Consider the following 16134-nt stretch of genomic DNA (forward strand, 5'->3'; position numbering starts at 1 on the left):
TTGCTGATTAATTTTAAGCTAGATATACATTGCTCTGTTTTAAAGTTTGAAAAATATGTAAAATAACCTTGAATTTTTTCATTTACCTAAGATGATGGAAATATTATTCTATCTCTTTTAAAATTTGGATTTAATTAAAGCAGTACTGACATATATAGAATTTATTTTCTTTTCCTGATAAGTTCCTTATAGAACTTAAATTTCAGTAAGACACATTTGTAGTTTTTCAAGATATACTGTCTCCATCTTATATTGACTTTACCTTTTGGTTTTATGTAGTCATTAAACTGAACTTTGTCAACAAATAAATGTCAAAAAACCTAACTCATCAATGCCCTTGTTTAAACAAACTTAGCAAAACAAATCAACTCAACATATCAAGGAAGTGAAAGAATTATTCTTAAAACTAATGGCATATTGATGAATGAGAACCTCAATTTGAACTTAAACTAAGCTTTTTTTTACTGAGCAAGTATAATTAGAAAGGTACATCATTTCTCTTTCTTTAATAAAAAAAATACAGAGATGCATAGGAGTGGGCTAAGTACATCAATTATGATCAAGTTGGTATCACTGACAAAATACGCTAAAATAATCTAAAAGGAAAAGAATTAAAAATGCAGAGAGATCTTTCTTGTATCATTCCTTTTTCAATGTGATTACCTTAATTATTGTACGTAGGATAGTGAAAAATGGAGTTTAGGAAGTGGGGGAGGAAAAGTAATAATTTATCAGAAAAATGCTCATTGGGTGATAGCAATAGTTTGTGGGTAGTGGCTTAGCAAGTGAGGTTGTGTGTTGGGAAAGTTCCTTCTGAAATATGCGCAAGTGATTTTGAGCTAGTTGTTCGTAGGTATAAAAAGAGGAGTGTGGGAATAAAGGAGGTTATTAAAAACTGAGCTCATAATGCTATTTGTGCTTTTCAGTTATTCTAGAGCATGCATTTTTCCTGCATTTGAGAAGGGTCTATGTGACTATACTTTGGATGACTTAGAACATTATGTTTTTTTTCCTCTCTCTTGAGTTTCCCTGGTTTCTCTCATGGCCCAAAAAAACCCTATATGATTTGGACATCCTTATGATGTCTAAAACAATGACATTGTTCTCATTGTGGTACATTGTAAGCATGGTGTATCAATATAACTTAAGAATTGAAAAATTGAAAATTGAAATTCATAGGTTAAAGAGACTATGGAAATTGAATGTTAAGAATCTTGGGAGTTTCCTAACAAAGAATTTTTGAAAAGTTAAGGGCATTAAAGACTTAAAGAGTTCACATTTCTAAGTGTGAAAATCATAAATGTTTGAAAAGTAATTTAGTGACAGTGTTATTATCTGTGACATCTTGTTTTATTTATATTTGAAGAACATCTTTAATGATAGACATAAAACTGTCTGTTTTTCACTGCTTAAACAAGAATCTAGTTAGAAAAGAGTTCACTTCATCAGAAAAGAGTTCCACTGGGAAAGTGTCATATCAGTGTCCTGCCTATAAAATATGGATAATCCTAGCCATGTTATTCCCTTTTTCTCCTATTTTTCTCCACAAATCCATTTGGGCTATGTGACTTACCTGTAGACTGATTGCCCTGTGTTGCCCATTGTACAGAGTGGAACATGAATTCACTCTCCCCATCAGTGTGTTTTAACGTTACCTTTTCTTTTTTGCTAGGTCACTGATCCACAGCAGCCTCTTTCATTTGGTGTCACACTGGGAGAACTTAGTCTGTTGGTAATGTTGGTCTTATTTACAATTTTTGTGAAGCCTGTAAATTATTCCTAAGTCACAGGGTGAATTGCCTAAAATCAACTATCAATACAAATAGCTATTTAATTTTTTGTATGATTTTTTACAGTTTTTCTAGAGGTTCAGAATTTATAGTGATGCTGTTATTACATTCTCTAATTATTTTTGTCTTTGAACTTAAGAAATATCAAAATACCAGTACCAAACATTTTTAAAGAATTAAAAGCCGTATCTTAAACATGTGGGAAAATAGGGAAAGGTAAATTTTTATAGATCATGTTCTCATTCTTGGTATAGGCAGATAGAATTTCCAAATGGCTTATCAGTGTGTATTTGTGTGTGTGTGTGTGTTATTGTGAGTATTATATTGAGATATATATAAGGTCATTTATTATGGTTATGTATTTTATAATGCAGTTTTGTTTTTCTCCTAAAGATCTTTAAGGATAGGTAGTGTGTACATTCAGGTTGGACATTTTTCCCTCTGTTTTCTGTGGACAACTAAGTGGTAGGAAAATGTTTTAAAGTTAAGGATAGTGAACAGTAAATCATAGTAGGTACATGTCTGTCTTATGATAGTTATATGGAGAGGACCTTAGTAGGGAAGGAACAGGAAGAGAAATAAAAGAGGATTGGAATTCCATAAAAAGAAAAAGGACATGGTACATATAGGCCTTCAGAATGATATTTCCCTACAGATAAGTAGAGATATCTATCAAATTGAAGACCAAAGCAGAAACATTGGGGGAAAAAAAATCCTGGAGAAACAAAGTTAAGGGAGCTAAGGAAGTTAATGTTTATTATACTGTTTATCCTCTGCTTCTTTCCAAAATGAATTTTAAGTGGCTTTTGATAAAAAAAGAAATATACAATAATAAAGACTAGAGATAATTGGTATCTCTAGTTACCAATTGGTAGTCTACCAATATTAGTTATAAATTTGGGCTATGTGACTACCAATATTAGTCATAAAAGAGCACAATATTTTATGTTGAGCTTCTAGCCAACAAAATAAAAAATTACAGAATAATCATGTATCTCTCATTGACTGATAGAGGCATAGTAGTGCATAAGAATGATGTGTAGTTTCCTTAGAGTGTATTGTTGTTTGATTCTCTGTATCTTTTCTCAGACTCTTCATGCTGTTTTCTTTGCCTGTATTACTTTCTTCCCTTTGTCTCCTTGGTGATTCTGTTCAGGTTTTAATTTTTGTTAGATATTACCTTGTCTTTCTCATTCCTTTTTCACTTCCCTCTTAGAATTTATCATTCTTTCTTTTACGCTCCCCTTTATATTTTATTATAGCACCTGTAACATATTGTACTGGTTACCATGGTGATCTTCCGTCTAACCTTCATTCACTCACTGATAAAACAGTACCTTTATTTAGAGTTTCTGCAATGATTAAATGAGATAGTTTGTGTAAAGCATCTGGCACACGTGTGGCTCAGTTATTCCTGCTTCACCTGCTACATTGGCTATAATAACAACAGTAACCCCAAACTTACCTCTTTCTGTATCCATGTCATTCCTTTTTTCCGTCTTTCCGATTACAACCTAACTCTTACATCTAGGGTAATCTTCCCACCTTTGATCTGGAGCCCATCCTCCCCATATCCTTGGGAGCCTTTTTTCCTCCTTTCTCTCTGCCTTTTTTCTTCCCTTCTTTCTTTCTTTCCGTCAATTTCCTTCTCTTTCCTAAATCTTCAGCTCCCCTCCCTCCCACTTTTCCCTCCTCTCACTCCTTCCTGAAGGCTAAATTTAAACACATTCCAGTCTGTCTTTTACAACAAAATTAAAAAGACCCTCCTGAGCCTTCTTCCACTCCACCTAGGCCCCATCTAAACTGCTTCCTTCTCTTCCTCTTCTTTCTAACTAAACTTTTTGAGAGAATTCTCTACCTTTACAGTCTTTGTTTCCCCACCTTTCCTGACTCCTTACCCACTGTACTCTGACTCTGCTACTCCTTTGAAATTTTTCTTAATAAGTCCATTAGTAACACCCTGGCTGCTCAGTTGTTGATCATGCTGACTTTCTAGAAATATGGTCATGCTGTGATTTCCATATTCTCGTGGTTTTCTTTGCAATAATTATTTATTTGATTTTTTAAAAGAATATGGACCTTCACTATTTTATAGGCTCTCTTTTTTTTTTTTAATTCATACCCAGTTCCTTCCACACAGACAAAGGTAGCTCAGCAGTTATTTTCTGGATGAATGAACTCAGTTAAATTAGAACCTCTTCAATTCTATTTTCACTGTTCCTTTGATTTTGTCATAGAGATATGTAAGGAAACAGCTCACAGTAGCCATGGTTAGCTAGATGTCTTTTCTTTTATCTAGGTTATTTTGTAACAGTTTATAAATACTAGAATACCGTTTTATGATATATATACTTTGTTTCACAGTTATTTTTTTCTTTTAGACTGCAAATGAACACTGGACTCCATGCATATTAAATGAAGCAGAAAAAATTATATACAAGGTATTAGACTGGATTAAGAATTTCTTGTTATTTTTCTAGGTACAAACACTTAAGGTAGTTTTCTGAAAGCTCGGTGGAGCCCAGTGTGCCATTGGAGTACGAGTTAAAAGTGTAAGGTCTAGTTTTGGCTCTGCTGCTTACTGTGTGACCTTCTGTAATCACTTACCTTTTCCGAGGCTTAGGGTCTTCACCTAGCAAAAGAAATCAGATAAAATTAATATTTCCTAAATTGTATTTTTGGAGCATTAGAAAATTGAGATATTGGATTTGTAGAAAAAAATATTCTGTGGTCAAGATTACTGACTAAAGTTCTAAGCTGTACATAGTTACCCCTCCTTCTAAACAGTCATTCATATCCACTGGCGGAATCATGTCTTTCTTATTCAGCAAAACATATAGAAGTCTGTTAAATAGTAAATTCTCAATTAAGATTTGATAATTGAACGAATGAATCTCCTTGGAAATAGTGTGCTGGAAGCACAATTTACCAAATACTAAGATTAATAATAAAGTCTATGAATAACATGCGTGTTTTTTCCCCATTTTTGCCTAATTTTTTTCCTTTAAAAGTTCAGAATGGCAACTGGATAATTCTAGGGTGAACATGAGAATAATCTTTTAATAATGATTCATAGTTTTCGTATGTTAGTTGCCTGACCTCTTTCACTTTTCTTTTATAGCTTATACGACTTGATAGTCTTAGCGCCTACTGGAATGTAAACTGCAACATGTCTTACCAGGGATCGAAGGAACAGATCTTGGTAATTTGAGTTTATACCTGGAAGAACTAATTCCCTAAATTTTTTAACTTAAGGGGTCTTTAATGAGGATAGGGTATAGTCTTTTGTTTAAGTTGTATTTAACCAAATCAGAATTGTGAAACACAGTTTTTAGAATCCACTTTTTTATTAAAAACACATTTTTTTAAAAGAATTTTTATTAATTCTGGGGCGCCTGGGTGGCTTAGTCATTAAGCGTCTGCCTTCGGCTCAGGGCATGATCCCGGTGTTCTGGGATCAAGCCCCGCATCAGGCTCCTCTGCTGGGAGCCTGCTTCTTCTTCTCCCACTCCCCCTGCTTGTGTTCCCTCTCTCGCTGGCTGTCTCTCTCTCTGTCAAATAAATAAAATCTTCAAAAAAAAAAGGATTTTTATTAATTCATTTAAGAGAGAGAGAGGGTAAGAGCACAAGTAGGAAGGAGGGTCAGAGGTAGAAGGATGAGCCGAAGGCAGACACTTAACTGACTCGGCCACCCAGGTGCCCCAGAATCCACTCTTTTTAAAAAAGCACTTATATTTTTGAACATCTTTGTGAAATCATTCACTATACAGTGAGATAATAACCTATAGTATTAAATTAATGTATTTATGTTTTTTTGCACTCTCATTTTGATGGCATTACATTGTGTTTCATATAAGAATGATTACTTAAAGAGTATTGTAAAGAAAGATGACACTTTTCAGATCTAAAGAATATATCCTTAGAAATTTTAAATCGAAGTATAGTTGACCTTAGCAAATGTTTTAAGCATTTGTGATAATGATTTCCTCAACAGCGAAAGATTAATTCAAAACTTCAGTGTGCTAAGTTAGTCGTCTTTTTTATTTACTTAGAGGAAAAGGGAGAAGAGTTGACTTTTCTGAACTTGAATTAATTCCAAGATTCTATCTCTTAGTTCAGAAAGATATTGTAACAAATAATTTGTCTAGAAAGTGTGCGAGATCCCAATTCATGGATGTTTAGTTGTCTTTTATTTTTAAAGATTTACTTATTTATTTGAGAGAGAGAACAGAGCACACGCAAATGAGTGGGGGGAGAGGCAGAGGGAGAGAGAATCCTGAAAGCAGACTCCCTGTTGAGCTCAGAGCCTGACCCCAAGATCATGACCTGAGCCAAAATCAACAGTTGGCCACTTAACCAACTGAGCCACCCAGGTGCCCCAGCTTTTGTTTTTGTTTTAAGTCAGAGGGGAACACAATGCTATAACATTTAGATATTTTAGAATTTTAAAAAATGATCCACTTACATATTTTATTCTGAAGAAATACATCCAGAAGTAATGCTCACTGTATTTTTCTTATGGACTACTAATTATGAAGAAGAGAATAAAGATATTGATTTAAGAACCATTTGTGTAATGGAATATGTGTGCATTTTTTTTTCATTCTCATCTTTAAATTTTTGTTTAGGATCAGCTGAAAAGTGGAATTCTTACAAGTAGCAATATACCTGCAAACCATCAATATAGTAAGTAGTAGTAAAAGTTTATTTCATGTTATAGGAAGCATAGGATTAAATACTCTGTTTTAATACACTTTTTCTGGTAAAGTTACTTTGACAAAGAGAAAGAATTTTATATTTTAGTTTTATAATACACCGTATTTGGATTATAACAAATTTTTCGGCATAGATTATGACACATACACCACTGGACAGTAACAGAGAAGAGGGCAGTAGGACTGTAGTTTACTCCCAACAGCTAAACACCCTTGACCTCCGTGTTTTCCTTCTTGTTTTCACTTTTGTTTTCAGAATTAGGTTTTCTTCTCTTTGTTTAATAACTAAATCTCTGAGATTTTGGTATTCAGGTCAGCCTTGCCATGTCACTATTACAGTGTTATGACAAACCAGCCACTCTAGAGATTTTTCCAAGTGGCTTTTCTAATTCTTGGCATGCTCACCTTTACTTATTTTTAAATGGACTGCTAACAAAGCAGACTGTTTATTTATGTATGCCATCTGTTTTCTCCATTTTAGTTTCATTCCAAAGAGGCTATTTTTTTTAATTGAGTATACCCCTACCCCTGTATGTTTGTCTTCAGCTTTCATGCCCGTCTTCTTCCATATTCCATATAACTCTGGTTCACTATTGTTTTCATATTCTTTTATGGCTGACTGCCATTATGTAGAGTTGGCACTTACTCTTTATGTTCATAGATCTATTTGGTGATGTTTTCAGATGAAAGTGTTTAGTTTCATTTGTGAAAGAACTAGTTCAGAAAAATCTACAACTTCATTTATAAGTGATATCCTCCACTTATAAAAACCTCAAGTTAAAATTTTTATACAATCTTATGCAATCGTAAATAGTATAAGATATCACAATTTATCTAATTTTAATGCCATTCACAGTTAAATTTATTATATTACTTTGCCATGTCTGTCATCTTCTCCACTACACCTTTGCATGCTAGTTCTTAACTTCAAGAATATTTTCTTACTTGATTCTAAGGTTATATATGTAATGGTCATTTTGAAAGTTGTAAAGCAGTAAGCATTTTTTTTCTTGGTAACATGAATTTAATTTGTGATTCTGTTCCTAAATTCTGCCAATGATTAAATAAGACAAATTAATCAAATTTTGTTCGTACTTTGTTAATATTTTTAATGAATAATAAAATTATTAAATGTCTTTTAGTAAAGAAGAGAAGCCTACTTTTATGCAGACCGATTAAGAGTAGATTGTCTATTACTTTTGTACATTTTTACTTAGAGGCATAGGACTCCAATTTTCTCCTTGGAGATTCCACTTTAATTTGCAGTTGGTATTATGCAAATAAGTAAATGCTTGAATATTTTTTGGTAGTGATTTTTTAAATTTTTTTGCATATTTTTGATTATTTTTCTATATGTCCAGAGTAACAGTGTTCTCATAATTATTTACAGTTGTTCATTTGTAAGGGCATATAAACATATCTTATGTCTTCCCATGTGATGTAAGTTTTCCAGCCAATATCAGCTTCTGCAAAGCTCTACATGAATCCTTATGCGGAAACAGAGCTCAAAACACCCAAACTTGATTGGAACATAGAAGTACAGAATATTGCCATCGAATTGACCAAACCTCAGGTAAGATTCAGGTGGTCATTTCTAGCTTTGATTAACTTTGAATCTCAACTGCTTTTGTCCTTTGTGATTATAACTTCTCCAGTGCTCTACTGGTTCTTTTATATATATGTCAGTATATATTTTTTTAAGAAAATAAATACCAAATTTAAGAAATCATTTCCTTCATTTTATCTGGTCTTTTCCTTATTGGTAGAGAATCTTAAATTATAACAAATATTATTTCCATTTTACTCCCAATTGATGGAAAATTTTAATATTTTTTTTCTTCCTCAGATTTAGTAGATGCTTTTATATTAAATATTGTCTATTTAATTTTTAGACCAACTACATTGGCAGCTCTTTTTCTTCACCATTTGTTTCTCATTTTGATTGTATTCCCCAGGAGTTTGGATAACAGACCTGGAGAACTGGAAGTAAAAGGAGGGCAAGAGATTTAGCTAAATCAGCTTTTGTGCAGTCAAATAAAAATATACAGTAGTTCCCCTTCTCCATGGTTTCCTTTTCCTTGGTTTTGGTTACATGGGTCAGGTGTGGTCTGGAAGCAAATGATCTTCCTTCTGATGTATGGTCAGAAGGTCAGTAGTGGCCTACCACTCTGTCACAGTGCCTACATCATTCACCTCATTTCATCTCACCATTAGGCATTTTATCACAAGAAGAAGGGTGAGTGCAGTACAATTAGGATATTTTGAGAGAGAAACACAAACCATATTCACATAACTTTTACTACGGTATATTGTTAGAATAGTTCTATTTTATTACTAGTTATTGTTGTTAATCTCTTACTGTGCCTAATTTATAAATTAAACTTAGTCATAAGTATGCATGTATACAAAAAGCGTATCATATGTAGCTCAGTACTATCCGTGGTTTCAGGCATCCACTGGGGGTCTTAGAACATATTCCCTGTGGATAAGGGGGATTACTATAATGCAGATTGTATATGTAATTTTAAATTTTCTAGTAGCTACATTAGCAAAGTAAAAAGAAAAGATGAAATTAATTAATAAAATAACGTTTTATGTAAGCTAACATTCCCAAAATATTATCATTTCAATATGTAATCAAAGTAAAAAATTGTTAAGATATTTTACATCCTTTTCTTTTTCCTAAGTCTTTGAAACCTGAGGTATATTTTAAACTTAAAATACATTTAAATTCGGACTACCCATATTTTAAGTGGTGAATAGTCACATGGTAACCATTAGGTAGAAGTGCATTAAGAAAAACCAAGAGGAAAAAGCTAGATTTGCCCCTTTCTTTATCTTATCTTGTTGTGTATGTGTGTTTCCCTCATTTGAGCTGTTTACTGGGTACATGCAGAGTTATATTGATGGTAAGATAGGCAATTAAATAGCTTTATCGTGCTTTAGTTATGTAATGATTTTCTGGAGCGATTTGCAAATCAGCTCATAGATTGCCAATGGTGAAATGATGGTCCAGAGGAAAATATGTAGTTTTAGGAACAGCCATGTTCCAGTCACTAGTTACAGATAGCGTATTTTGTTGTTTCTAAAATGTACATTTATTGCACACTGTAACGTATTTGAAAATAGGATGTATATTACTATTGATGGTATGACAGTTTATTTGGGAGCACTTTTTTTTTCTTTTTGTAGTAGAACTTGAGAATTATGTTACAACTTACAATTGATGGCATCTTAAATTTGATGAAATATAATATTAACAGGCAACCATGATATTCATTGTTCATGGAAGTTAGAGTTTTACTGGACTGAAAATATAATAAAATTTAGTGTTTATCCATGTGTGCAATGTAATAAATATAACTGTATTTTTGTTTTAATAGTACTTAAGCATGATTGACCTTTTGGAGTCAGTGGATTATATGGTTAGAAATGCCCCTTACAGGAAATATAAGCCTTATTTACCACTTCATACCAATGGTCGACAATGGTAAGTTAGAATCTTTTTGTTTAATGAGAAATAATACAGTTAGGAACTCTCAGATTTAAGAGACCTTTAATGCCATGTAATGAAGCCACTTTTTTTTTCTTTATTGACATGAGAGGGATATCTTTTGTATTATGTCTTTGTTATTTTTTTCATAAACACATTCTTTTGTGATCTTTTAGATTGTTCCCGAATTGTCATCTTAGCATTAAGACTTTAATCATTTTTTGGTTTTAGTGCCCTTTAGTCACCACATGGGCTCAATGCTACAACCATATTGGGATAGTATTAATTTTGCATAACATGTCATTTTATGTCTTTATGATTTTGCTTTGACATACCCTTTTACTGGAGTAATTTGGTCATTTTGTAATCTATTTAAGTCAGAGAATTGTACTGGGGAATTGAAATGTTAATTACCATGCTCTTACAGGAGAACAGTTAATAAGAACAAAAAACGTAACAGTGTAGATCTAAAAAGTAAAAGCCATTTTCCTGCTGCTTCTTAAACCTTTGTATTCAAATGTGCATTAACAAAATTTGATTTGCAGGTGGAAATATGCAATTGATTCTGTTCTTGAAGTTCATATAAGAAGGTATACACAGATGTGGTCATGGAGTAACATAAAAAAACACAGACAGTTGCTCAAGAGTTACAAAAGTGCCTACAAAAACAAGCTAACCCAGACCAAAGTCCCAGAAGAAACACAGAAACAAATTCAGGTAGATCTCATATATATTGGTGAAAACTATTCTTTGTTAAATCATCCTTTAAATTTTCCTGAATTTAGTTTGAATTAAAATATAATTTTAGAAAGAATAGAACTGATCTCTTTTTGAGATAATTTTATGGGAAAATTCAGAGTATATTTTCTTTCAGTTTTTTTCTTTAAACAAATCTTTCCCTCCCATCCTAATATCAGATAAAAGATACTAGTAACTATTTGGAGAAATGTGTTTGGTTTTTATAATAATGTTTAGAAAATCAATATCAGAGCTATTAAAGTATATGTTTATTATTAGCTAGATGTATGTTATTAGTTTTGTTAGTGGCTTTTTTTAAGAGCTCAAAGTTTTGTATATAAAAAAATCAGCTCTTATTCCTCAAAATAGGAACTCCTTTTGAAATACAGAAAAATACCACACAATATATAATTTGCTTAATGTCGTATGGTCTTGATTATATAACCATTTCTGCCACAAATTCATAATGTGAAGAATTAATTGAATTCCTATTATTCTGAAATATATGAAAATCACTAATACTACATATTAGAAAAAGCATCAAGTTTCTCAGCATCTCAGGTCTGATGTTCTCTTGTATAAAATGGAAACAATATCTGTTTTACAGAGTCGTGAGAATTGCATGAAATAGCACATGGATTACCTCATACACAGGTCACTCAATACATGTTAGATTCTTAATATACTTTTATATAAATTCCCCAAATCAGTTTCTACTTTAACTTAGTTGTTGATTTGTAGAATTTTGCATTCTTAACTTCTGTGTTTTATAATGGTGCCTTTAGTACAATGGTTATAAAATGGTATGAAAAAGAGTGAGTCAGTACGAACCATAAGGATAATACCCAAAACAAGTCCCCCCCCCCCAATATTCTTGTTTCTATAATGGTGTCATTAAGTTCTTATTTTTATATTGTATTTATTAAGGACTTGCTTTCTTAGAAAACTTATCTCCCTTATTGCAAAAACTACAAGTATAAAAGCCAAGTGTACATTCAAATTTATACTTATCCTTTCATTAAATCACAGCTACTGTTTGTTCATGGACTGGATAAGCCTAGAAATTCTAGAATAAAATACTTTTAATCTAATGCCATTTTTATTGTTTACAAGTGTCTCTTTGTTTTATAGGATTTGGAGAAGACTCTAGATGTTTTTAACATAATTTTAGCAAGGCAACAAGCACAAGTTGAGGTAATCATTTTTATGAGTTTTAAACATGTTAATACTATTCCTTTAAACTTGAGATCAAGAAATCTTAAGCTTCATGGGAGTTGTTCAAGTAATAATAAATTAGGTTGATTTTCCATGCCTTCATTTAGTCTCAGGAGAAAAAAATTGGAACATTTGGAAAAAAACCCCACTAACATGGCAGGTAAAAAATTTTTAAATTTTATTAAAAAATCTGACCCCCCCGCCCCAAAAAGAAAGTAAATAAAATTTGTCTGTAATCGTAGCAATCTGGAACGCTGCTGTTAACATTTTAGCATACAGTCTTCCAGTTTTTCTCCCATGCATATGTACCAGATGTATGCTTTCTATCCCCCATCCTTTCACTTGACCTTTGGTTTTTTCCTTTACCTTCTCTTCCTTCCTCTTTTCCTTCCTCCTCTCTCCCTCTCTCCCATCTTTTCTTTTTTCCCATAATTGGAATCAGTTTATAGTCCATAATTTATGCTGATTTATGCCACTTGGCATATCCTACCTTGCCCACATTGTTCCATGTCAATCCTATTATTCTGTAACATGACTTTTTTGGTAATTAAAAAAATAAATTACCAGTGCAATACAACTCATGATAGAGAAGTTAGGAAATAGGATACACAAAGAAAGAAAATAGAAACACCTATTATCTCACACTAAAGATGCATACTGTTAATACTTTTTTGTATATTTTTAGTCTTTTTATATTCATGGATCTCCAAACACTCATGTTCTTAAATGGGATTAAAGCTTGTACCTGTTCATTCATTTACTTAGTAAGTACTTATTGAGTACCTATTTTACTAGCATCATGGTGAAGAGTGTGGACTCTGGAGTCAGCTTTGCCTCCTTGTGTGATCTTGGGCTGGCTACTTAACCTCTCTGTGCCTCAGTTTTCTCATTTGTAAAATAGGATTGTTTCATAGTACCTACATCACAGGGTTACTGTGAAGAGTGCATGATGATCCATGTAAAGCACTTAGGCTGCTGAGTACCTGCTACATAATAATCACTAAATAAGTGATTTTCAGCATCATCATCATTATTTGCATTAGCAAACGAAGTGAACAGACAAAAAATCCCTTATTTACATTCTAGTAGAAAGAAGGATAATAAAAACATAAATAAAAATAAAATAGAAATATAGAGGAGGAATACGTCACTGGCAAGGCAGTGATGATGAGGAGGATTGCAATTTTAAATCGGCTGGTCAGGGAAAGCCTCACTAAGAAGGAAACACTTGAGCAAACACCTGAAGGAGGTGAGGGAGTCACCAGAAAGCTATCTGAGGGAAAAGTGTACCAGGCAGAAAGAATATAGCAAGCTGAAAGGTTTTGAGGTGGAGGCATATCTGGTTCATTCACAGAACTAAGAGAGTGGTGAGAGAGAAGAGAGTGGTGGTTAGTGAGGTCAGAGCAGTAGCGTGGTGGAGGAGTGGGAGGGGTGCTTGTGGGAGTTGGGGAGGGTCCCAGATTGTAGGGTCTTATAAATAATTGTGTGAATTTGGCTTTTACTCTGAATTTGGGGAGCCATTTTGAGAACAGAATGATATAATCCAGCTTATGTTTTAAAATGCACTCTGGCTGCTCTTTTGAAAATAGACTCGAAGAGAGAGAACAAGGGTGAAAATAGGGAGATCAGTTAGGATGCTCCTGAAATATTTGAGGTAGAGATAAAGGTAGCTTGGCTGAGAGTAGTTGCAGTGGAGGTGATGAGGAAGGGTCAGATTCTGGATGTTTTTTGAACATGGAGCTAATATTTCCCAACTGATTAGATATGGGTTATAAGAGAGAGAAGTTGGAGAGGACTTCAAAGATTTTGGCCTGTTGCAGTTGGAAGGATGCAATTTTCATGAAATGAGATGGAGAAGTCTGGATAGAACAAACTTGGGTGAGATGGAGAGATCAGGAATCCAGTTTGGGACCTATTAAGTTTTAGCTGTCTTTTAGACAGTGATGTGGAGCTACGGGGTAGGCTGTAGATACATGAATGTGTGGTTTAGAAGAAAAATCTGTGCTAGATATATAAACTTTGGGAAGGATCTGCACATAGATTGTATTTAAAGCCATGACATTGAATGAGATTGCTTAAGAAATAAGAGTAGCTGGAAAAGTGTTCCAAAGACCCCAAGTATTCTGTTATAGGTCAGACAGATGAGAACCAACAAAGGTGACCATGGAGGGGTTGTCAGAGGTGTAGGTGGGAAGCTCTGTGAATGTAATATCCTCAAAGTTCAGTGATGCAAAGTTCAGTGCTTGCAAAGAATTGCAAGCAAGAGGGGGTGATCAACTGTGACAGATACATGATTGGTCAACTGAGCTGGGGACTGAGAGTTGACTGTAAGATTTACCAAAATATTGGGTGTTTCAGCCATTATTTTTTCAAATACTTTTTTTTTTTTAAGTAGGCTGCACTTCCAGCATGGAGCCCAACACTGGGCTTGAACTCATGACCCTGAAATCAAGACCTGAGCTGAAATCAAGAGCGGACACTTAACCGACTGAACCACCCAGTCTCTCCTCTTCAAATAATTTTTTATCAAATTTCTTTCTACTTTCCTTCTTGGACTCCGATTTTATTACAGACACACACACACACACACACACACACACACACACACACAGAGTTGACCCTTGAACAATGTAGTGGTTAGGGACCCCTACATAGTAAAAAAATCTGCAGATAATTTTAGACTCTCCCAAAACTTAACCACTAATAGCCTACTGTTGACCAGAAGCCATACTGATAACATAAACAGTTGATTAATACATATTTTTATGTTATATGTATTATATACTGTTTTCTTAAAGTAAGCTAGTGAAAATAAAATGTTATTAAAATCATAAGAAAGAGAAAATACATTGATAGTACTATACATACATTTATTGAAAAAAGTCCATGTGTAAGTGCACCTGTGTAATTCAAACCTGTGTTCAAATCATTTCTGATCTAGATTTCTTTCTTCTTTCCTTCTTGGACTCCAATTTCATACACATACACACAAATGTTTGTGTCTATACATATGTACTTATACATATGTATAAGTTCCTGAGTCTTTGTTCCATATTTTTCATCAATTTTTTAACTCTGTTCTTTAAATTGGATAATTTCTGTTGATACGCCTTCAAGTTTATACTTTATCATCTCTATTTATTACTGAGCCCATCCTAGTTTTTATTTCAGATAATGTTTTTCAGGTCAAAAACTCCTGTTGAGTTCCTTTTTATAGTTTCCATTTCTCTGCTGAAAATTCCAATCTTTTTAGTAATTTCAAGTGTATTTCCCTTTCTGTCATGTAGCAGATAACATTGGTTCTCTGCTGGTTTCACCATCTAGGTAGTCTGACTGTTGACATCTGTTGATTGTCTTTTCCCTTGAAAATGGGTCACATATCCTTTCTTTCTTTCTTTTTTTTTCTTACTGTGTGTTAAGTCAGCTTGGATTATATCCTAGGCATTGGGAATATTATGTAGTCTCTGGGTCCTTCTTATCTTCTGGAAAATGTTGATATTTTGTCTTAGCACACAACCTAAGGAGGCTCTGATCTTTAGTTATGCTTTGCATCCTGTGGATCATGGTTCAAATCTCAATTCCATGTTTTCTGCCTGTGGTATGTTGGTTTAGGTCCATTTTGCACATGAACAGTACAGGAGGTTGTTGGAGACTTGTGCAGGCGGGTTCATGTCTCAGTTCAGATCTCTAAACCTTTGCTACTTTCATTTAGGGTTACATTTATACATGGGAAGTTTGGGTTAGACTGAAATTCATGCAGGTTCATGTGCAGAATTAAGAGATAACCCATGTTATCTCTTTTTCTCCCTCTAGTATTTCTAGTATTTCCCTCGTCCCCTCTGGTTTTCATGGAGTCCATTTTCTCATTCCTTGGCCAGACTCTGGAGTCTTTCAGGGGTTCAGCTGCTTGTGCCTCTGCAGTGCTCCATGACTGAGGCCTGCCTGAGGGTGCAGCCATGTGAAGTAGTTTTCTCTGGCTGCATAATAAACTCAGTGGCTTAAAGCAATACACATTTATTATCTCAGTTTCTGTGGGTCACAAGTCCAGGTATGGCTTACCTGAGTTCTCTGCTTAAGGTCTCAAAATATTGCTGTCAGGGTGTGGCTGGGACTATGGTTTCATCTGGAGAGTCACTGATGAAGGATCTGCTTTTGTTGGCAGAATTTAGCTCCTTGTGCTTGT

General features: G+C 33.8%; 1 protein-coding gene across 1 annotated transcript in view; it reads left to right on the plus strand.

Moving 5' to 3' along the window:
- VPS13C (vacuolar protein sorting 13 homolog C) overlaps positions 1 to 16134 on the plus strand; it is a 171127-nt gene that overhangs the window by 30768 nt on the left and 124225 nt on the right. The window contains exons 7-14 of the mRNA XM_040620561.1: positions 1673 to 1732; positions 4172 to 4231; positions 4912 to 4992; positions 6419 to 6476; positions 7951 to 8078; positions 9889 to 9995; positions 10544 to 10715; positions 11868 to 11930. Of these exons, the coding sequence (XP_040476495.1) occupies positions 1673 to 1732; positions 4172 to 4231; positions 4912 to 4992; positions 6419 to 6476; positions 7951 to 8078; positions 9889 to 9995; positions 10544 to 10715; positions 11868 to 11930 (729 nt within the window). The remainder of the gene's footprint in view (positions 1 to 1672; positions 1733 to 4171; positions 4232 to 4911; positions 4993 to 6418; positions 6477 to 7950; positions 8079 to 9888; positions 9996 to 10543; positions 10716 to 11867; positions 11931 to 16134) is intronic.

The sequence above is a fragment of the Ursus maritimus genome, unplaced genomic scaffold, assembly GCF_017311325.1.
Source record: "Ursus maritimus isolate PB19 unplaced genomic scaffold, ASM1731132v1 scaffold_35, whole genome shotgun sequence".
NCBI classification, from domain to species: domain Eukaryota; kingdom Metazoa; phylum Chordata; class Mammalia; order Carnivora; family Ursidae; genus Ursus; species Ursus maritimus.